At 57.6% G+C, this 23,497-nt stretch overlaps 1 protein-coding gene across 2 annotated transcripts in view; it reads right to left on the bottom strand.

The window, feature by feature from the left end:
- Nucleotides 1-1,314: 1,314 nt before the first annotated feature.
- The window catches only part of POC1A (POC1 centriolar protein A), a 73,140-nt gene continuing 50,957 nt past the window's right edge, over nucleotides 1,315-23,497 (bottom strand). Inside the window, exons 10-11 of one of the 2 annotated variants that reach the window (XM_068557642.1) lie at nucleotides 22,323-22,466; nucleotides 1,315-1,988 (exon numbers count right to left, since the gene is read on the bottom strand). In XM_068557642.1, coding sequence (XP_068413743.1) covers nucleotides 1,965-1,988; nucleotides 22,323-22,466 — 168 coding nt within the window. In that variant the 3' untranslated portion in view covers nucleotides 1,315-1,964. Of the gene's footprint in view, nucleotides 1,993-22,322; nucleotides 22,467-23,497 lie in introns of both variants that reach the window. The other variant, XM_068557641.1, reaches the window with a different exon arrangement.

Below are 23,497 nucleotides of genomic sequence, written 5' to 3'. Positions count from 1 at the left end.
TGATACTGGTGTAAACTGAAGACACGATGGGTGGCAACCCTTGCCTGGCCTGTGAGCAGAGCTGCTACACAATGCCTTGGAGACCCTGCTTCTGTCCTGTTGCACCATCTGTGTCTTTGGAGAGGATCTCGCCTGGGCTGGCTGCTCGAATCACCAGAGCCCCAACACCTGGGAGCTCCAGCTCCACTGGCTGCAACAGGGCAGCCGATGTCTCATCACTGGCAGGGCAGCCAGCATGGGAGGGGATGACAAGCCTGGCCCCACAAGCTGTGTCCCCTCTGAGCAAGCTGACTCAGCGTTGCCCAGACTCCCTAAAAGCCTCCAGGGACGGGGAGCCCATGACCTCCCGAGACAGCCAAGGGTCTTACCTGCCAATTTAGACCAGTAGGACTTCCAGGCTCTTCTACACACTAGCAGGGCCACGTGGGAAGACTGCAGCAGGTTCCTGGGGGCCTCCAAAGCGTCTTGAGCCTGCAGCCTCTTCCCCACTTGCAGCAGGCTCCATCGTCTAGAGGGACTGATAGGGGCGGGGAGCCACGGGCCTCTGTTGAGTACCTACCTCATCGTCACCTGGTGGGGTGGTTACCACCACCACCTGACACAAGAACCTGAGGCTTAGAGAGGTTATGTCACCATGTTGAGGTCACACAGCTCGACCAAAGGCAGAGCCTGAGGCCTAACTGCAGACTACAGCTCTCTCCCCACCCAGGTGGAAGAGGCAGCTCCTCCAGGCTTGTCGTTCATCGGTACTCAACATAGGCTGCCTCTTGTCAGCCCAAGCTCTTAGGCGTTCAGACTGTGCTCCCACCTGGAAGCTGCAGAGGCTGGGAACCTCATTAGCTGCTTGGTACTGACAGCTCCCGGGAAGATCTAACACCGCCCTCCCCCCAGGCCCCAGGGCAGGGCAGGTGTGTTGGAGGGTAAATACCTCTCTGGCTGGCTGGGCCCCAAGAAGCTGAATACAGAAGGCATGGACGACACCCAGACATGTGGGAAACACTTGCCTGGCTCTCCTGCAAGGATGCAGGGAAAGCTGCCTATGGAACCCTCATGAGCAAGAGGAAAGGCAGGTGCCTGAGGCCTCCAGGTCCCAGCTGAAGCAGCCAGCCAGGCCAGCCAGAGGGACAGGGTGTAGGCAGGGGCTCTGGCTGTCCTTGCTCCTGAAGACCCCGAACGGCTGCAAACACGGTGTGCTGGGCTTCAGAGGTGATCCTGGCAGGGGCCCTCCCAAGAAGCCATTTTCATTCTCCCTTTATAGGTCCTGGGGATGGGGGGACTAGGTCTCACTCAGAACAAGCCATTTCAGTGACGAGCTCCATCAAATCCGTTTTAATGTTCAGTTTCCTTTGCCCTCATGCACGCAGAGGAGGAAGCCATCAGGCCCCAGTGAACATGTGTGGGGCAGAAATCAAGGCCACTGCAAAGCCACCACCCTCTCCAGAGTGCTCGTTCCTGGGTAAATCAGACACAGATGGGCCCACTTTGGGCCTTTTGTCAGATTTATAGGAAACTCCTGGCTCATCCAACCAATGAGTAGTCCATTTCTACGCTGGGAAAGGTCGGTGGGGGGAAGCCAGTCATACGGCAGAAAGGTTGGTAAGGGAAAAGTGGACTCCACTTAGGACTCCAAGGTAGCAAACATTTTCAAGTGGCTCCTTCACATTAAATTAAACGTGGTCATCTGTGGGTATGTGGGGCCTCCCACAGCCAAGTGGAGAGTCTCCAGGTGCGGACAGCTTGGGTGGAGGGCAGAGGTGCAGGACCCCTGGGGCTCCGGGATGGATGTGATTCCCAGAGCTGAATCCCCTTTATTTATTTACTCAAGTTCCCCAGTACAAATCCCCGGCCTGTCACCCCCCAAATCGACCGAGCTCTTGATTCTTGCTCCCCTGATCATGGTGGTGTTCTCTGCATGATTAGCTGCTGGTTCTCCAGACACTGCTTCAGCTTGTCTTCTGTCAGTGTCAACCGCTGCTCCAGGATGGAGACTGTCTGCAAAATAAACGGTCAAGCTCAGAGGATGGAGGGGCCATTGGGCTGCCCTGGGGATGCCCTCAACCAGCCCCGCTCAGCTGCCTCAGTCCGCTGAACAAATGCCAGCTCTTCCCACCCAGGGCTCCTTCCTGGCGCCTTGTCTCTGGTCGTCATGTCCACTTCTGCTGGTTCGGGATGGTTATTCTCTGATGTTTGTTGGGCAGCCGGAAGGACGTAGTGAGGGAAAGTAAGCAGCAGGTCCCATAGTCCTCGGTCATTGCCCAAGACAGCCAAGGGTCAGGAATCCCCAGCCCCGGTGGTCTGGCATTTAGACTGGAGTTCCAGAGCAGAACCACTTGCTCATCTGGGCCAGGCTCTGTCCATAACCAACCAGAGACCATCAAGCATCTCCATTCCAAAGGTGAGAAAACTGCATCCACAAAAGAAGGCGCCCCACCTGGGTCCTGCCCACACCTCAGGCCCTTTATCTCTACACCTGGAGGGGCTTCCCAGGCTGGAGGTGAGTCCCTTGAGCCCAGGAGGGCCTCTGCCTGTCCAAGCCCACTGAGGACCATTGCAGGAATGTGCTGTTTGGGGGTTAGGCCCTAATTCCCCGTTTTTGAGCCCATTTTCTCCTCTGTAATGGGAAGGATAATGCCGAGCTCACAGCAGTCCTGGAGACTGAGAGGTGACAGCATGGTGCCCATGTTGTCCACCATGACAATGCCTGTCATGTTGGCTTCCAGAGGCAGAGCCTTTGCTCCCTGGCCTCTCCTGCATACCCAGCATGACGACTGGCCTGTGAACCTGGCTTCCAGACAAGGCTGCAGAAACCTGCCCCCTTCCTCTGGCTTTGGACAGAGTGTTGACAGAGGGGCAGTGGTGTCCAGGCACACACCAGGCCCTGGGCAAGTCCACTGTGAATGAAGCAGGCTTGGTTCCTGTGCCGTGCAGCCTACCGGCATCAGAAAGGGGTCAGATTAAGAAACAAAACTTTCTATTAATTTTACTCATTTGTGGGCTTTCCCAAGAGGTTTTGCCACCTTCCCTGAGGCTCCATGGAGGCTCTGGGCCTTGGTCCAGTAGAAAGGAAACTTTCCTTTCACATATTTAATAAAACATTGAAACATTTTGGGAGGGAGTTTCCCCCCTAAGATTGCTATAAATTTTTGCAGCATCCCGCACGGATGTCAGCCGCTCACGGAGGCTGCTCCTCCTGGCGGCTGGCCCCTTCTGGATGAGTTGGCCGGGCTGCAAAGGCTCCGAGCCCTGGGGCACAGGACAGAGCCTGAAAAGTTGCTGCCTGTGGAATATGAACTGCACCCTGAGAGGTAGAGCTGAGCTGAAAGAGACGGTCACATTCCCCTCTGCTGGCTGGTCAGCCACGGAGGGGGTCTGCAGCTCATAAAAGTGGCGGTGGAAACAGCCCCCGGCTGGCCCACAGCAGCATTCCTGGAAGTTTCCACTGGCTGCTGCAAAACTCACACTGAGCCAAGCTCCAAAATCATTCCTCATCCAGACTTTTTCCGATGGCTCTGGACTCCAGGCCCCAGTGGGGGAGCCAGCCAGCTTTCCCTCTTCTGCCCAGCACCATCCCCCCTCCCAACACACACACACACACACACACACACACACACACACACACACACACACTTAAAAATTTTTTTTTCTTCACAGGGACCGAATTTCCAAACGTGGAGGCAGTGGGTGCTGGGCCAATGTCAATACCAGGGGTGCCACGCATTTCACGAGGCCTCTACTTAGTTCCATGGGGGGCCCATACTTCAGCTTGGTAGAAATACGGCATTAAATTTGATGATGTTAAATTTCTTTGAACAGAAGAGCATCACTTATTTCACCTCCAGCCCCCTGAATGGAAGGAGGGTGTTGGGGGGGTCCTTCCTTTGGGAGCTATGAGGGGATGCTTCATAGCACGTTAGAGACAAACAGGCTGAAAAAAAGTCCACCCTTCTCAAACCTGCAGCTTCTCCCCTTTCCCAGGCAAGCTTCTGGAAGAGTCACGTCATCTCTGTGTTTGGTGTCCACTTTCCCTACTCCCTGCGCCCCCAGCCTACTCTGCCAAGATGCTCGGTGGCGGCCACCATCCAGAGATTAAGTCCACCCAGCTCCTCCCCGTCACATATGATCCCTCCCAAACCCCTTTTGAGCTGGAAGGATGGGCCAGGGAGAGGAGGACGGACACCTTGGATTTCTGTGCATTAGAACACAGTCTCTGCTTCACAAATTTGTCTTAATAATCCCATTCCACTAAAGCATGGGACCTCATTTTCACGGGAAATTGTTATCCCTCCTGATAAAGTGAAGCCTGGAAACCCTGATCTCCGGTTTGCTGATATGCCTTTCCTCCACCAGGAAAGGGCTTCCCCAGTGATGAAAAGGCTCCAATCGGGGAAGCCAAGTAGCAGAGGTCAGACATGCTCAGGGCTGGCGATACACACAGCGAGAGGGCAGGCAGGCCGGCCACCTGCAGGGAGTCGGCCAGGCCACCACAGCGCGCCACCGCCACCGTGCTTCCCCAGCTGCTGGGGCCCACGCGAGGAGGGAGCAGCATTGCTAGCAGGGACCGATCCAGGCCATGTCACGTGGCTGTGTTTGCAGTGTGACCTTTACCTGTTGGTTCAGAGCAATATCCCCACAACCAAGTGTCAGGGGCACAGCAAGCCTCTGTGAGTATGTGCTGCCTCAGCACCCAGAGGGCAGAGCAGAGCCCGCAGCCGTGCCCTCCTGAGGCTCGGGGCCACGCCAAGCAGGCTGCTCGGGGCTCACCCCACCTCGTGCTTTGGCCCAGCCCTGGGAATTCTCCTCCTGCCACACGGTGCCCATGCTCCCCAGGCCCAGAGACAAGGCCCGCCTGCCCTGGAAGGTGAGGAGAAGCACTGGAAAGGCAGACACCTCTGCAGTCCCTCTAAGTCCACGCTCCCAGCCCAGTCACCTCGCTTTCCTTTTATTCAAGGGCAGATGATCTGGTCCCAGCCTCTCACAAAGTCCCCAAGGAGTTGAAAGCTGGGTGTGGTGGCAGGTGTCAAAAAAGGAAATGGCCCTGCCCGACATGGGTGTCCGTGGGCCTCTGACTTAATTTTAAGTAGGGCAACGGGAAACTGGAGAAGGGGCTGAGGAGTCTAGGGTTCTGGCTGCTGGGCAGACCTGTCTGGGCAACGCGTCTGGGAAAGACGGCCATTAGCCGGAACTCCTTCATTCTGGGGTCCGAACTCCTCCACAGAGAGGCCCCTCCTGTCTGTTGACTTTGGAGAAACCAGGCAGCTCATGCCCTCTCCCTGGCCCTGTGCCATCCAGACACGAGGTCCCCTTTGTAATTGGGTGTGAAGCCCAGACTTGAGGGAGGACCCAGGACTGGGCTCTGGGGGGCCATCCTGATTCCTGACACACTCTGCTCCAGGGGCTGCTCCTGACAGCTGACCCTCACGGAGTGCTCACGGTACGCCAAGCATTCTATTCCATACAATGACCCCTCAGGGTGGGAGCCTGTAACACCCCCATTTTTTCCGATGAGGAAACCAAGGTACCAACCAAGTGATACTAACTTGCTGAAAGTCACACAGCATATAAATGACAAACCTGGACTGTGAACCCTGGTGGCCTGGCTTCAGAGTGCTGGCTAAGGCACCGGGAACTGTGCACCTTTGCTCTGTCCCCATCCACCACGTATAAGGAGAGGCCTAACCTACTCCTCCCCTCACCCCCACCCCGCTTGCTCTGGCATCACCTGAGGGCCACTGGCCCTGTGACCCAGCAGACCTGCTTGTCCCCCACCCTATGCCCAAGCTCAAGCAGCCTGAGAACATGCTCCTGGGTCTCTGTGCTCACGCAGCGGCAGCCACCTTCTGTCCTGTCCAAGCCACTTGGCCTGGTGGCTTTGGATTAAATGAGCAGGAGCGGTTGGAAGGGCCATCCCTCAGGGTCACCCGGCAGCGCCCTCACACCATCAGGCCCCTCTCCAAGGCAGTTCCCAGGCCTCAGATACCTCCAATGCCCATGAAGTAGAGTCTCTTATCTGGCTAAACATTTAGGTTTGGAATTATCACAGAAGTCACAATTCTGAGCTATGAAAAGGCAATATTATAGGGTTAAAAGGGACATACCGACAAGAACCTTATAATAGATATGCAATGAGAAACGACCCTAACACCTTAATTTCAGATGCCTTCTCTCACTGGGGCGCTTATGCTGCTAAAGCGTAAGAGATCAGCCTCTAGACACGCTCTGGTACTCGCCCTGGTCACTGCTGGCGCCCCACCCCTCCCAAGACTGGGCTCGACTTCAAACAAGGCACCTCCCTCCCTGAATGGGAGCAACAGGAAGCAGAACTCAAGACTCCACGCCTGGACACTGTTACCCCTCGCCCAACACTGTCTGCCTCCCAGGGTCATGGCCGTCACCTGCAAGCCACGCGGGAGCCTCTTGGGGCAAGGTCATAGGGGATCCAGAAGTTTCACCTTCAAACTCACACCTGTCGGAGGGTCACCTGGGGGCTTGTTTCAAAACCACCTTCTCCTGCTGTAACCAGCGATTTCCAGGAAGCCACAGCCCTTTCTCATGGAAAATCGTTTCCTTAGAAACACTCCTGTTTGCTGTTGAATGAATTCTGTTGTTTCTCTAGACCAAGGGTTGGCACATTGGGCCCGCTGCCTGTTCTTGTAAATAAGGTTTTATTGCTGTGCCCATTTGCTTACATATTGTCTATGGCTGCTTCCTGGCTACAGTGGCAGGTTGAGTAGTTGTGACAGATTCTTATGGCCCACAGAGCCTAGAACATTTATCATTAAGAAAAAGTTTGCCAACCTTGGCCCTAGACTCTTCACTCACTCAGATCCTCCCCGGGCACCACGCCGTACAGGCCTGTGCCAGGCCCGGGGTGACAATGGCGCAGAGCAGACAGACTCAGCTGGGCCCGCAGGGTGCGCAGCGGGTTGAAGAGGCAAGCGCTAAGCAGCTGCGCAGACCAGCGGGGTGCGCTGGGAAAATGGAGGGCGCTGCTTGGTCAGAGCCAGGGGAGGTGGCCCTAGGAAGGGAGTGAGCTAAGACTGAGGAGGAGTTCCCCAGGAGAGAGCGGCAGGAAGGCCCCGAGGTGGGAGGGAAGGCAGCAAGCAGGAGAGGGGCCTCGGAGGAGGCAGGAGGTGGGGCCGGGCCCTGCAGGCCATGCCTGGCAACCTCATCTTCAGCCGCAGAGCAGCAGGAAGGTGCTGGGGGTTCGAGGCCAAGCGGGGATGAGAGCCCTCTGACTGCTCCATGGGGATGGCCCAGGGAGTGGCTGTGTGGCTGTGACTAGGCATGATGGAGGCAAGAGAGAATGAGAGGGGATGATGGTGGCTTGGACTGGGGGAGGGGGCTAAGGAGGAAAGTGGACAAAATCAGAGATATCCATGAGGTATGAACCACCACCATCTGGTGGTGAGTCAATTGGGGGACAAGAGAGAGAACACGTTCCTGAGGCCGAGAACACAGGCTGAGGATGGGCCCCGCAGGAGAGGCTGAGGCCCCTCTGAGAGGGATGGGAGGGTCAGGCAGCCATGAGGCGGTGTCAGAAAAAGCCTGGTTATTCTGCATTTCTCAGATCATCCTCATTAATAGGGGGAGAGGGGGCTGGGGGGAGACAGGGAGAGGGACAGGGCAGTGAATCCACAAGCCCCTGGATACTGGAGAGGAGAACCCGGTGCGGGTGAACTCGGGGATCCAGCCAGGGCTCAGGACCATGTCAGTGATGCTGCTGAAACCCCCTGGAAAGCAGCCTGGCTCCTCAGTGGGCACTGATGGAGGGACAGCCCAACCCAGGCACCTAATAGGGAGGAGGATGCTGGAGGCATTGGGGAACAAACCCAAGAGCATGGAAGAGGCCAGCTCAGGCCAGGGGGCGGGGCTCCCTGCATGACTCCCGCTGGAGCGCTCCAAGGAAAATCCCCCTGGGAGAGGCTCAGCAAGGGCATCTCATTCAGATCCTGATTTTCCTGCTGAGGCGGGAGAAGACGTGATCTGTCTCCTATTGGGGCAACATTAACAGGGCGAGAGGCTTCTCTTGCTCACAGTTCAACAGTGTAAGACGTTTTATGAAACATCCTGAAGGGCCTTCTGAGTGGTGTAAAAAAATAACCAATTTTAAAGTGACAGGCTTTTATTTTTAGTCCCCTCTGAATTGTAGTGATGCTCAGAGAAGTTGCACCAAAATGCCTGTCCGCAGCGATAAGTCTGGCACCTGGGGCCCCCAGCTCCAAGTGGGAGGGAACACAGCACAGGGGATATTTTGACAGAGCCACGGGTCCCAACTTCACTGCCTCAGATGCCTTTTCTCTACTGGCATCGAGTCATCAGGTGTCTGCACCCCATGGGGCCCAAAGTGGCCTGCGTGGGACAGAGCCTGGGTTTGTGTATCTCCACTGGCCTCCAAGGTGGCCAAGGGGAGAGCCTTCCACCCCTGACTCCTGCGACGGGGCCTCACGCATCTGTGATGCTGGGAGAAGGCAAAGTGGGTCCGCGGGGCCTCCGCCTGACGCTACAGCCACGAGGGGCCGGGCCGCGATACTCCCGTGGGCTCCACGTGGGTCCAGGGAAGAGTTCTGCGGGCAATGCATGGAGGAGGCGAGAGTCCAGTGCTCCCTGGGAGAATAAATCCCCCACCTCGTAAGGAGTGGAACAGAGCAGAAGCGGGGCGGTGCCAAGTTGCCCACAGCCTTGTGGAGCAGCGCACAGTTCTTTCAGGCCCACATGCTCTCCCTGGGCTCTGTGGGCCCTTCCTTTGCCCCCCCTTTCTCCTGTTGACCGCCCACTTCCCAGGCCCCCACTTCCTCACGGTGTGCCCTCCCCTTCTTTCAGCACTGCCAATCTCTTTTTTCTCCTCAGCCTGGTTTCCTCTTGAGGTGGTCTTGTCCTCCATTTTTCCTCGGCTCTTTTCCCCCCAATACTCATTTCTGCCTCCTTTTCATCCCCTTTTCACTTTGTGTTTGGGGGGAAGGCAAAGAGAAAAGGAGCAGGATGTGTCGGTCCGGCCCACAGGGACTGAGCTCCGTGTGGAGTCCAGGCCCCTGACTTGGCTCACGTGCTCTGGGGCTGGCAGACCTGGGAAGGAGAGTTCCAACCCTGACAGGAGGCCCAGAAGGCCTCTGTGAAGAGATAGCACAGGCCAGGCCAGAGAAAGTGTGTTCCAAGCACAAGGTGCAAAGGCCCTGAGACAAGAGAAGAACACAGCACACTCTTGGCACTGCCAGGAGGCCAGTGTGGCGGGTTTGGAGTGACTGAACAGGGAAGAGAGTATGGTGGTCACAAGGAAGTTGGAGGAGGGGTCCCAGGGCCCTTACCCAAAAAGGGACAGGAATGGGGACGCCTCCACTCCCTAGCACTGCCTCACCAGACTCACAAATCCGAGCAGGTACAGGCAGGGAGGACGGTGCTCCTGCATGCCCGTGGCCACTTTTCCAAGCGCTGGATCCAGAGTGGACTCTGGGAGAAGGGGCTCAGCCTGGGAACTGATCATGGCTGCCTAGTTTCACAACGGGTGGTGAAACCAGAGGGAGTGGACTGGCACTTCAGAAACGGACCAAGGCGCACCCCCGGAGCCAGGTCCCTTCCGGCAGCTGCTCCTCCTTCCAGAGCCACTGCTGCCGCCACCTTTATTGAAGGTCTCTTGCACGTACTGGTGTGCAAATGTAGCAGGAAAACTGGAGCCGTAACTTCTACAAAGCTCTGAGGGGCCACAGAACCCTCACGAGCCCTCCGGACATCATCATCCACTCTCACACTTGTCAGCTGCCCATCACATGCAGCAATGAGGGACTCTGGCTCTGAGGGGCTTCCAGGCACTGATGAGATGCAGTACCAGTCCTATCTGGGCGGGCTTCTGGCAAAGCTGCCACGATTGATAGTGAGTAACATTTTGGAGGAAGGGAAAAGAATGAGGGTGACCAGCCAGCCGTTCTCTCCACATTTCTCAGCTCTTTGGCTAGTTCCTTACGAAATGCTGCCACGTGTGCAGGCCTCACTCACTCCAGGCCTTCCCACCGCACTCCCCAACGCTGTTCAGCTCTGCGGGCAACCCTTCTTCCCAGCAGCCCCCACTCCCCCAGCCAGGGCACTTCCACATCCACTTCCTGCTCTAAGCAGAGCCCCACAGGGTGCATGGGGCCCCTCTTAGGTGAGTGGTATTGGTTTCTATGGTTGAAAGGCCCTCCTGGGCCTCCCTGGAACATGGAAGACAGGTGGCACAGAGGTGAACAGGGTGGCTGGGCCAGAGACAGACTGACGATGGAAGCAGAGAGCTGACATCCAGCCACGTGCCCCTTCTAGCACTCTGCCTTGTGGCGAGGGGGAACTAAAACTGCTCTGGGATGGCAGTCTTGGGAAGCCAGGAGACTGGGACCTCAGTGTCTGAATGGGGCAAAAGGGGCAGTGGGGCAAGAGGGTTGGAACGGCTGGGGGTAGGAGTGCCACACAAGCACACACCTGCTACAGTGTGGGGAGAAGGTCAGGCTGAAAGAAGGGACACGTGTAGGGCAGAGGCAGCGCCTGGGAGAAGGCTGGGGGAGGGCAGTGGGAATGGTGAGCACGGAAGGGCACTGGAGCGGGTTGGGGAGGCTGCAGGAAGGGCTGACGAGGGTGCAGGGAATGTCCAAGCCCCCTCTGGCTGCTGTGTCGGGCTGGGCGCGGTAGTCGCGTCAGGGCTCTGCCCAAGGAGTCTCCTCGCCTGACCCAGGACCCCAGGGCCCCCAATATACAGTCAGTGCTGCGGACCCCAGGCACGTCCCACTTGGTGACTGCCTCCTCTCAGTCCCCATCCTTTTGCCCTGGCTTCCTGGTGATTCCTCACCCCCTTGCCCTCCACGCTGCTTCTGCTATATTCCTTTTCTGTTCAAGAGCTCAGGAAGAAAGGCCAGACTCTTGGATGTGGCATTCACATGGCACTCAAGGCCTGCGTTGCCCTGCTCCCCCAAGAAGTCCCCCTCATCCCGCCCCCCACCCCGCCCCAGTGCTCGGGTCCCTGCCCTCCTCCTCTCTCACCATGTCATGGCTGTGACACAGGTGTGGGCCTTAGAAAATGCTGTCAGAGTGACTCCTGGTCCCCACCTTTGTCCCAGGTGATAAGAGCACAGGCTCTGCAGCGGTACTGCCTGGGCTCAAATCTGAACTTGATCACTAACTTGCTGAGTGGTCTTGGGCAAGTTACCTGACCAGGGCTTCAGATTCCTCATCTGTGCAACGCATCTCTTGTGGAACCATCGTAATAGGGTTGGCCAAAAAAAAAAAAGTTCATTCGGGTTTTTCCATAACATCTTACGGAAAAACCCAAACGAATTTTTTGGCCAACCCAACACTTTGTTAATAGCTACTATTTACATGGCACGTGCTCTGGGCAGGGGTGCACCGTGGGCAACATGGCTCCCCCAGCTCACAGGGGCCATGGCTGAGCTCTGGGCTGTTTGAGGGGGCGGCCCTAGGCACAGATGGGGCTTGATGAGGCTCCAAAGAAGGTGGCCTGTGGTCAGGCCTCGTAGGGCCTGAGCCATCAGGGCACGTGGTGGTCTGGCTGCTTCTTAAAGTTCTCCTGTGACGGAAAGTTCCTTTTAATCATTTCCAGGCTTATGGTTGCTTCTGGCTCCTCCAGGCGGTCTCCCCAGAGGGGCTGGGGCACCCCAGCCCCCTTCCCCCAACACAGGAGCCAGATTCCTGGGGGGCAGGGGGTCCCAGGTGCCCTGGGTCTCAGGGCGAGGGCACAGTCACCCAGCCATGCCGCTGGGGGCACTTGTGCCAGGCTGCGGGAAACATCCAGGGGCTGGCCATTGGCTCAACGCCCCTGTCTCGACAGTGCCGCACAGAATGTCTAACTTTCCTACGGTTCCACTGCAAAGATGGAACAGTGTGGAATTAATCTCCCTTGTAGAAGGGTTTTGACTTCACTCAGATTCTAAAGATCTAAAACAGATGCAAGAAAAGGGGAATCTCTCTGCTGTGGGGTCTTGTGAGCTATCAAAACAAAGTGGGGCTGCTGGGCTCAGCGCCTGCCTGGCTCTGCCTTGTCTCCTGGCAGCTCTGTCTCCAGCTCTCGGTGTTCGTGCACGTGTGTGTGCACACACGCAGGGCCCTGGCCTGCTGATGGTGCCCTGGCCAGCCCGCTGCCGCATGTCAGGGGTGAATGGGGGCCGGAGGGGCCAGCCTGTCTCCCTGGGGACAGGGGTTGCTGGTCCGGGCCCAGCTCTTCCTACCACCAAAGGCTCTGTCTCTCAGCCCCAGCCTCGGCCCAGCGCCTGAAGGTCTGTGGCACAGGGGCCTTCGAGTCAGAGGGGTGAACGCTGGCCCTCGAGCGGCCTGCTGACAGCCATCAGAGTGCCAGCCCCACGAGGACAGGGGTTTCTGTCTATTCTCGCCCACCACTGTCTTTCTGCTCCCAGGCCCAGCTCCTGGCGCATCACATGTGCACACTGAGTGCTGGATGGACACATGCCAGACCCTGAGTGCCATGGGGATGCAGAGGAGGCAGGTCCTGCACCAGCCAGTCCAGGTCCCCCGGGCCTGGGGCAGCCCTACTCTGGGGATGAGCCTGGCTGGCTGGTGAGGAACATTCCCCCCAGCTTGGGCCTTGGACCTGGTGGGCTTGAGGGGCTGGCGGAGGAGGGAGAGGAGGGTGGGCAGGCTGGAGCCCGAAGGGCCACCGCCAGCTGGCCTTGGGAGGGAGGAAGCCTCCTGGCCTCAGCAGGAAGTAGGGGTGCGCAAAGTGGGGTAGGAATCCAGGAAGCAGCCCAGTTCCTCCCCTCCCCACCTCACGCCGATCTGATGAGGACTAAAAGTTTCGGGGCCTAAACTTTAGAGGGGAAGGAATGGAGATTCCCACTCATGCTGACGTCTGACATGTTAACTTGTCCAGCATCACACACAGCTGATGCACAGAAAAACAAGTTTCTACAGAAATTCCTCGCAACCTCTCTGGGCTCAGTAACTGTCTTTTTAACCACCTCTTGTCACCCCACAGTCTGCTGCCAACAACACAAAATGAGCTTTCGTCCCTTGAGCCCAGAGGTCCGTGTTTCTGCTTCACGTTGTCTCAGGGATATAGGATTTCTCGGGCGTTTCTGCATCCCCCAGCCCCCACCTCTAACGAGGATTAGCTCTCTTCGGGAAGCGCATGAGACGCTATTTTCTATTGGTGGATTAGCTATGACATTAAGGAATCTTGGCTAATCTACTTTCCTTATGGCTTTACAGCAACTCCTTTTAAACAAACGCAGGCTTTTCCATATTACTGCTTACCCCCAAAGGAGAAGCCATTAAAAGTGGGGCCACTCACCACCATCCATTAAAACCGGATGCTGCGGGGACCCGTGGGGTGCTACCCACACCAGGAGGAAGACCTGAGCCACACCCCCTGCCACGCCGACCCTGGCCTGGGTTCAAGCTCATCTTTCTGCCAGCCATGGGCACACCACCAGGGAAGGCAAGTCTGACAGGGATAGGCCCCAAGGTGCAGGATGCCAGTCACTGCTCAGCTGTACTCTGGCTCCAGGGTAAGTCCAAACAGGGCTGACAGTGGGGCGTGAACCTTGGCCTTGACCGCCTTCGGTATCCCCTTTCTTCAGATGCTCACTTTTTCAGCAATCCATATAAAATAGTTAATTTGCCAGCACCCGATAAAACACAACCATCACAAGTCAGAGAGACTGCTTGGTAGCTTGTTGGAGGCCCGGAAAAACTCAGTGCAGCCGGGCAAGTTAGGCTGTGGCCCCTGTCCAACAGGCCCACCTCAGGGACGAAGGCTCACAGGCTCCCCCTCCCCTGTGGAGTGCCTGCTGAGCCACAGTGGGAGACCTAGCCTCTCATCTTGGCCAGTTTTCTGGAGCTACCACCTAGGCCCAGATCAGAATGGGGGGAACAGAATCGCTCCCCCAAATGCCACGCTCTGCTGAGTTCTAAGCTCCTTTCCGTTTTTTCTCCTCCCCCAGAGCTGAGGCTACTGTGGGTACAGTGAGGGTCTGTACCAACAGTCCAGGCCCAGACAGGGCCCTCTGCAGAGCGGGCGGAGGGAAATGGCAGGCCCGATTGCAGTCTTTCCTGACCCAGCTCTCACGGCGCTTCATGCAGGCCATGGGGCAGCTGGGGCTTGGTTAATCTCAGAGCCATGTAGGCCCTTTTGGGGCTGCCTGTCACAACCAGAAGACTCGTAGGCCCCTTCTTGTGGCCTGTGCTTGACCTTTCTTTGGAGGGCCCTTGGGTCCCCAGAGCAGTGAGAGCAAATCACCTGGGTCCCCTTCCTCCCTCCTCTCAGAACCATCCAGAGTCAGTCTGAATGAGATGTCCCTCCATGGGCCTAGCTCTCCTAGATCTCCCGCTCCAGCCCCTGCTCCCCAGCCCCCAGCTCCAGGCCTGCTCTGGGCCTCACAGGGGAAATCTCATAAGACCGTGAATGTTCCCAGGCCCCAGAGGTAACCACAGCCATCCCGAGCGCATGTGGCGGGCAGGGGCCTTCCATCTGCAGCTTCTTTGGGGAGAGAGTGCTTTCTGCCACAACCGCAGACAGGATAGAAGACGGAGCTGCCATCCAGCCCCTCACGCAATAATAAACACAAGCTCGCCCCATCTTTGACTGCTGCCAGCACACTGGCCCTGACTTGGTATTCCCCATGCCTCTGCATTTGCAAAGCCAGAGAAGCCTTTGGATAAACTGCCAAAATGAGCAACAGGGCTGGGGAAGGGTCAGGGCCCAGCCCCTCTGCAACCGGCTAGAGTCAGACCCCAAGTGTCTAATAGACCAGAGTGTCTTCAGTCCCTTGTCCCCAGGAAGCAGGCTCTTAACAGAGGAAAAACAAGTCTCCAAACCCCAAGTGGCACGAGGTCCGGCTGTCCTGAAGTCGACAAGGGCAGCCGTTAAATATCCAGGAAGAGGAAGCTGGCTAAACCAACTTGGGATTATACACGGTCAAGGCTAAGTGGCGAGATAGGCTGCTGTGGAGGGAGGGCCCGCTCTTGCAGAAACCAGCAACAATCACCCCTGAGACCCTGCCTGGGTGCGCGAGCGCCGTGGGGAGGGCTGCACACACCCCACAAAAGGGGATTACTTGGGGGGGGGGGGCGGGGAGGTGCTTTCACTGCACACCTTCCCGACAAGTTCCATCTGGGCACACCTGGGAGGATCCGCCCCCAGGGAAAATGGCAGAACTGCTCTAAAGTCTGGAGTCTCTTTCCACAATCAACAGCTGGTCCGTCCGGGAAAGAGGGACCCCGAGAGCCCCTGAGATTGGTCAGGCAGCTCGGCCCACACCGGGCCTGCCCAGTGTTCCCACCTTCCCTGTGTGGGATGCCTCACCCGAGCAGCCCATCAGATAGGAAACTGCCAGGACCTTCGGGGGCAGGGGCAAGGTGTCTTGAAGCAATGGGTCACTCTATCCAACTCCCCAAAGCAAACAGGCCCAAATCCTTATCCTTGTTGAGTTTGGTCAGCAGAGTTGCAACAACCTGGACCTTTAAACCACAGGGCTGGGTGGCCTGCCCGCGGCTGCTTCCCACGGCGCACATGTTCCGGTCCCTGAGCCCAGCGGCCCCCAGTGAGTCACAGGAACCTGAATGTGTGACATCACAGCCTTGCTGTGGCCAGCCTCAAGCACAGCTGCCATGAGAAAACACAGTTGGAGCAGGAATTTCATGGCTTGGTATTTTTGAAAAGCAGCAAGACGTGAAATCGGAGTCAAAAATAACTTTGCTGTGGGCTTCTGAGGCGAAACCACCGGCCGCCTGCCAGGCCCAGGCCCCTCACTGCAGCCTCCCTAGCTCCCGGGTACTGCCCACATTGCCGCGCCGTGCCCCATGCCCACGGCCTCGCCCTCGAGGAAGACCCAGGGCCCCTGCAATTTCCAGACACCACCCAACCTCTGTCACTCAGGAGTCCGTGAAGGAAGTGAAGGGAGCCAAGGCGGGAGGTGAGCTCCCAGGGGACTCTGGCTGTGAAAACAGCCTCTCCCTGCTCACTGGTGAGCGTCCCAGCACCTGCGAGAGGGACCCTAAATCACTTGGCAGAACCCCCAGAAGAACACCAGGGGAAAGGTCAGGGCCTCTGAATGCCCATCACCAAGCAGGCAGGCCTGGCAGGGGTCCACTCTGGAGCCCCTCCTCTTGGAGTGGCCACAAAGGGAGGGGCCCAGCCAGGGGTGGAGGGGAGGGGCGACTCATGGAAAGAAGGCCCTGAGAGCAGTCCCGGCCCCACCTGAGACGCTGACCTCTGCTGCCCACCCCAGAGGACAGACAGATGGGCAGGGCCTAAAGTTTCCCCCCTATGGAGGAGGAAACCATAGCTTCCTCAGAAAGAGGTAAGGCTGTGCGAGAGCATCTGCGGCTTCTGACTCCTGGTCTGAGCTTTGCTCTGACTCCTGCAGGCCTCTGGGATCGAGCCATCTATCTCAGGAAGAGAAGACTGGGGCAGGCCCAGCAGCACAGTGACCAGGGTGGGCGCAGGACAGGTGTGTGTTCTCCCCAGACGGGGAGGGGAGAAGGTGGGGCCCAGGACAGGCTCCCGAGAGGAAGAGGGGGGGCACACACATGGCTCCCAGCACCCATACTTGTGACCTCAGCCCTAGTTGCTTTTGAGAATTCCCATGAGGGGTTTTGAAAACCAAAAAGTCACCCAAAGAAAAACCTAAATCCCATCGTTAGGAAATCTATTTCCCCCACAGCCATTACGGTAACTCAATTCAGAGGATGGCTGCCACAAGATATATATACAACTTTGGAGAGCTTCAATCTTGGCCCCAATGCCTGGGTCTGGGTTCAAGGACCGCATCTAATGGGCCCCACGACCCACCCCTGATTTTCAACAGTCCCCAGGCTCCCAGTCCCTCTCGTCACCTCCTGGGCCCTCCTCCTTCCTGGTCGTGGGGAAAGACCTCCTCTTTGTCTCCCTCTCATCCTAATGCCTAGTCAGACCACTAGAGTCTCACCGGCAGCTCAAAAGCATTCCTGGGACTCCAGCAGTTACAGACATGCGTGGAATGTCCACTCCTGTGTCACCTGGCCACCCTGTTTTCCCACACTGACCCTTGGAGAACATCGACCTAGCCCACCCAGGTAACCCAGAGCTTCACCATAGTGCTCAGAGGACACGAGCAGGCTCGGCTGTCCCCACTTTACACGTGAGGAAGCTGAGGCTCTGGGGAGCAACATCACCTGCCCGAGGTCACCCAGGTGATGAGCGGTGGAGTTGGCCCTCAAGACCAGGAGGGCAAGTACGCCCAGGCTAATGGGCAGTGGCTCACTGGGCTGAGCAGAGCAGCCCTGACACCCAAGGGAGGTACCTCTGTTCCCCACAGCTGATAGGGACGTGTAAGGCCAAACATACCCTGGCTGCTCAGGACACAGTGTCCAGCTGGGATCAGGGTACTGAGGAGCTCAGTGAGGCCCCAAACAGCAATCTCACAGGGGCAAGGGGGGGCTTCCCCCACACAAAGAAGGGCCAGGGCAAGGGGGTGTGCTCTCTGGCTGGTGACCTCAGGGGCCGGGCCCGCTGGGCTCTGTGATCACAGAGGGCTGAGCAAGAGCTTCTGGCCTTAACTTTCAGAAAGGTCAAGTTTGGTTTGCAGATAAACTTCTCAATGAAGCCATACCTAACTACACAGAAATGGTTAGCAAGGGAAGCTGGGGAAGCTCTGACCTACAGCGGGTCGAGCTCAGGATCACCTGGCATCCTGGAGAAGCCCCAGGCTGAGTGGACCCCAGAGCTGGTCCAGGCACAAGCCGTACCTAGGCACAACACCCTATCTGCACCAGGCATGAGGTGACCTGTGGGCACCAGGCAGGAGGATAACACAGGGCTGCAGAGGAAAGCCCTTGGAAAGTTGCAGGCCTCAGATAAACATCAGGAGGCAAATTACGATGAGGATGTGATCCCCACACTCTGAGGACTTTCCATCTAAAACAACACTGTGGGGAGACCCGACAGCCCGGGACAGCCCGAAGAGGGAACCTGTTCGGGCGTGAGATGCACGAAGGGCTGTGTGCCTTGCAAGGCCATCCCATCCTATTTCCCTGAATAAATACACTTTTGAAAAACAATGTATGCACTTTACTAAAAAGGTATTCCCAAAAAATAAAACCACACAACCCCAATTCAGGAGTTAAAGGGCTGGATGCAGATGCCGCACATGTCCCTGGGGCAGTCTGCTTTCCGTGCGGGCTAAAGGAAGCGCCTCACTCCCTTGGGAGCCCAGCGGCATCGCAGGGGCTGACTGCTGTGCTGTCCTGCCCGTCTCCTCACCCCCTTCCTCCCTCCTGCGGTGAACCTGAGCCAAGGAGGCTGCAGAACTCGCCTCCTGGGGGAAGGGCCCTGACAGCTCCACCCCCGGCCCAGGTCCCAATCTCTCTGTGTCCCTGTCCCTACTCCATGCCAGACCCTCAGCGTGGGTCTGGCCCGACTCTGCCCTGCTCAGTGGCCGCACCAGGAGTGCAAATGCCTATGCTGCTTCTTCTGTTAGCCCAGGCCAAAGGACTCCATGGCCCTCTCCACCTGGCCCACTGGACTCCCATCTGGCGCGCTCTGCCCAGCTGTCTCCCACGGTCCTGGTTGCCTGCTCTTCCTAGGAGGCCTGGCTCTGACATCAGCAGATTCAGTCCTGGGCCCTCCTAAGGGTGGGACTGGGTCTCGCTCGGGGCCCTACACACAGAAAAGACTCAGCGAACTTGTGTGCACGGAGGGAACCCTCCACACCTGCTGTGAGGGCGGGGGAATGGCTCTCCTGGGCAGAGAGGCAGGGGGAACTGGGGAGCTGTTTCTGGTGCCGTCGTGAGGATCCCCCTGCACCCATGCCAGCCAGGCCCTGAATAGTGACAAGGTCAGCAGCAGGAGCAGCATTGAACCCATCAGCAGCACATGGCATTGCTGGGCACCGTTCAAAGAGCTTCACACAGTCTGACAGACCCCATCCGCACAAGAGGCCCGTGAAGTGGATGCAATTATCAGCTCTGTGTCCCAGATCTGGAAACTGAGGCACGAAGAGGTTAAGTGACTTGCCCAAGGTCACTGAGCTAGAAGTGGGAAAGCCAGGACTTGCACCCAAACAAGCTCTGAGCCACATTTTCCCCCAGGCCCACTCAGCCGCCTGACCTCTGGGCCTCTGGTTTGCACAGAGCGGCCACGGACGAGGACTGAGGCCGGGTCCTTAGCCTTCAGATGGCTGCCAAATGGGCCACACACCTCCAGAGAGGATTCGATCACTGGGCCGCATCCAGCCTGCTGAGCGGGAAGGCAGGCTCTGAGGACAGTGAACCTCCACAGCGGAGCACCTTCTGTCACCCGGGACTGGAGCCTCTGTGACTCGCTCAGTAAACATCCTGGCCGCTGCCCACTGCGGCCCTGGGCTTCTTCCCTGAAGGATGTTCTTCAGGACGGAAGCCCACAGGACCTAGAAGGCAGTGTCCCTCTCGGAGGCTGCTTAGAAATAGACTTCCTTGTGGGGGAGGGAAGGGGCAGTGATGGGGCAGGACGGAGGAGAACAGCACGATTCAGACAGAGAACTCTGAAGTAGGTGTCAGTGTCGGAGTGGCCGCGACACCCCTGCTCCTCCAGAGCACAGGCGCACGCCAGAAGGGTGAGGAGCGCGGCTGAGGGGAAAGCATCCGAGGCCAACACCCACAGGCCAAGGAGGCGCAGAGCCCCAGCTGAGCTACCCGCATGGGGAGAAGGACGGCGGTGGTCACCCGGCTCTAGGCCTCAGGGGAGCCTCCAGAGAGGGGACTGCCCGCAGCCAGGCTGGTCCCAACAGGAGGGGCCAGGGAACCTCCAACCCCAGCGGGGGCAGCTCTGGCTGGAGCTAAACACCTCAGCTAGGGCCCCAACTCCAGGAGGGGACGTGGGCCTGGAAAACAACCGGCGACCAAGCCCGAGGTAGCACGCAAATTCGTGCAGACGCCTCCCCACACCATTTTGAAAACAGGTTGCACTCTAAGGTCTCAGCCGGGGGCTTCATCTGTGGAACCCAAGTTGCCTCAAAATATGTTGACTCCATCAGGAACACAGCACACTTTGTGGCCTTCAGGAATGCACACTGTCTGGCAAAGCGGGTGACTGGTTGATGGGCTTGGCCTTCGGTGGGGGGGCAGTGCTGTCTGGATTTGCAAAGGGGCTGAGCGGTGTGACCCCGGCCACAGGCCAAGGTTTCACTTATTCCCTGTGATGCCAGTTTCTTACAAAGTTACTACCAGACCCCTGACTGCTAACACATGAAAAAACCTTCCATGTACGCCCTTAAAACACAGTGACAGGAAATGTTTCTAGTGTTACACTCCTCTGGATCCAATGAGGCTATTTTTAACTACCTTCTCAGACTTAATTTCCAATTTTATCCTATAAAGTTCTAATTCATTCCACCTCCCCTGAACTCTCACTTGACGAGGCTGTGAAGAACATGAGGCAGTCTTGGCAGTTTCTGACGGCTCTGAGGCGGGAGAACTTTTCTAAGTCTTTGCTCATCTCCCTCTCTCAGCACACGCCTCCTCCTCCAGGGCTAAGAGGCTCTCGGCAATGTCTGTATGATGTGCGCATAGTCCCACCATCCCCTAGTCACCGACGCCTGACCTTTCCCCTCAAATGCCCTTCCTTCAGTGGGTCCAGGGTGTGCAGTACCAGCTGAGATGCTGTGACACGCCGTGGACCACGGGACACAATGTGGAGGAAGTTTTCGCACTTAGCCCCAGATCCAGAGGTAGGGAAGGGACGCCACGCCGCTTCACCTCCATCTCCGTCAGAGACTCAAGGGTCCTTGGCCTCCCGCTTGGATTCCCCCTCTAGCCGTGAGCCAGCACAGGCGGGGGTGTCTGCACCCAGAGCCCAGGAGGGAAGGGGCCTGAGGACCTTTAAATCCTGCCTCGGCCCAGCTGCCACCACCACCTATGCCCCATGTCAGCTGTGCTGGGCTTTGCTTGTTGCCTGGATGTGCCCATGGCCCCCCCAGACCTGCAGGCAGGCTGTTCCCTCTGCGGGACTGCTCTTCCACCCCAGGAGAAGATGCCCCATTGGGCATGCCCACAGTGCTGGCTGCCACCTCTTGTCAGGGCGCTTTGCTCTCACTGGAATTGCTGCAATGCAAGTCTGTGCTATGAGCTGCCAGATGCACTTACGCTCCTGGTGGTGATGGGGCCACACTGATCTCCCTGATGAGGGTGGTCAGTGCCACAGCTAACATCTACTGAGCAGCTACCTAGGGCCAGGCACAGGTCAAACACTTCCTGCAGACTCATCTCCTTTAATCCTGACCACAAACATGGCAGGCTCATCACAGATAAACACACCAGGGCTTGGAGAGCCGAAGGGATGTCTCCAAGGTCGCTCAAAGGATAAGGAGCAGCCCAGAGCCTGGGCTCTCGGATGCTTTGACTCACTGCACGCAGTTCCCTGGCACGTCTCTGGAGTGCCCACCCACAGAAGAGTCAAATGAATGGACAGCGTTTCTTTCAAAGCTGTTGTGGCCCAGGCCAGCACTGGGTGGGCACTCCCTGGCAGGATTCAGTGTTGGTGGTTTTGGGGTCCAGTGGCTTGGCCAGGGATCGGATGGCTCTGAAATCCATGATCCCAGGGCAGGCACTGCTATTTCATTAATTTGGGCTGGAAAATAGGTACATTATATTTTTTAAAAACCCAGCACCCGGAGGTCGCGGTGCTGAGAGCTCGGTGTGGGAACAGGCATCAGGAAGAGCGGTTGCGGGGGACCTGGGTGGGCCGGGCTCGGGAGCCAGTTGCAGCTCCCAGCCCTGCCAGGAGACGCAGGTACCGCGGGGGAGGGCCGGGGGTGCAGCGCAGGCAGCTGTGTCAATCGTTTCCCCTCCAGGAACTCGTCGGTGTCTGGGGACGGTGGGCTGTTCAGTTGCACGGGGCGTGCTGGGGTCGCCGCCTGGGAGCCAGGAGGCGAGGAGCTCACGGCTCCGAGCGGGCCTCGACCTGGCCTGGCTGGTGCTGGCCTGGCGCAGTTAATGACAGCAGGAACGGGGAGGCCCGGGGAGCTGGGCACCCGATCCACGGCCGCAGCCGGGAGCGATGTCGCCTCGGCTCTTTAATGCGCCGCCTGCATCCCCTCGGTCCTTACCTTCATATTTCTTTCTCCCACTGTGCGCCCTGAACCCGTTAAAAGTGACCCCTGAGAATACTGGATGGTATTGAGGAATTATCGTTAACCTTGTTGGGTGTGATGACAGTAATGTGGTTAGGTTAAGGAGAGAGAGAAAAAAAAAAAAGACGAAATACTAAAAGTTTTGACAGATAAAAAAAAAAAAAAAATCCAGCACCCACTGGCCAACTTCAAAAGGTCCAAATGCCAGGCCAAGTGCAGACGATGGGGTGAATTCACGTCACGGCCTACCTGGGTGAGGACGTCCAGCTGGCCTACAATGTGCTCCAGCGTGCTGGTCAGCGTCTGGGGCATGCTGACGGGCTCCTGGGGCTGGCTCTGCATCGACTCCTGACTCCTGCCCCTGCCTGGTGGGACGGGGGAATCCACTTCTGGCTAAAGACAATGAAAGGAAAGAGAACCCTTTAGTCTTGAGTCAGTGCTTGAGGAAACACCGAGAGGAAGAGCTCCTTGAAGGATCAAGTGGAAAACCACCAGCAAACTCGAGAAGACGAGTTCCAAATGTTGGTGAGTTAACGGCGGTGTGGCGGGACTCCCACATCCGGGCTTGCGCGCTCCCTTCCAGCCCCCTTTTCTGAGCAGAGGCCGTGAGTGAGGAGCGGAATCAAAGCACCTGGCAGTCCGGGCTGCAGGGGCCTGGGAGGGATGTGCAGGTGGGCTCTTGGAGGCCCTCAGAAAGGCCGGGGGCTGCCAGCTCTTCACACGGCATGCCCTCCACTAGGCCTGTCAGAGTGCGGGACCCCTGAAGCCCAGCCTGGCTCTGAAGTCACCCTTCCTCCTGGTTAGCTTAAGGTCAATTCCCCACCCCGGGAATGGGGATGGCCCAGAACCATCGGGAGGTTCCAACCCTGCCCTGGCCAGATCCCCCGGGAAAACAGATTCTACGTGAACGTCCTGGCCTGATGGCTGGCGGGAGTCAGAATCCACAGGACAGGCGCCCCAGGCTGCTTCAGACAAGACTCCAGGAACATGAGGGACTTGGTGTTTCTGCCTAAGATCCTCAGTCCCCAAATGCAGAAGCCATCCTCCTCCTCCACCACCGAGGGCAAGTGATTTCCTAAGGGGGCTCATTCCAGTCCAATGCGTGTCCCCCAAAAGTCAGGCACTGCTCTACACACAAAGGCTTCTCCTGACCCCAGAAGCATCGTGCATGTGTTCAGCAGGGCAGAATGCCGGGAGCCTCCCAAGGACACGGTGGGCAGATGCTCAGGAACCTACAGTTCCTCTGTGGACTCGTCCCCTGCGGGAATGACATGCTCAGTGAGGCCGACACTCTCGGCCAGCCCCCAAACCCCAGTAACCCATAAATGCAGCCACGCTTGGGGCTCAGTGTTTTCAACCACAGCCTCACTGATGGACATTCCAAATGTTACCACATCATTCCCTGGCTTTGCCAGTCATCCAGG

The sequence above is a fragment of the Eschrichtius robustus genome, chromosome 12, assembly GCF_028021215.1.
Source record: "Eschrichtius robustus isolate mEscRob2 chromosome 12, mEscRob2.pri, whole genome shotgun sequence".
In the NCBI taxonomy this organism is placed as follows: Eukaryota; Metazoa; Chordata; class Mammalia; order Artiodactyla; family Eschrichtiidae; genus Eschrichtius; species Eschrichtius robustus.
The sequence above is the reverse complement of the archived record's forward strand: the minus strand, read 5'-3'. Positions and strand labels throughout refer to the sequence as shown.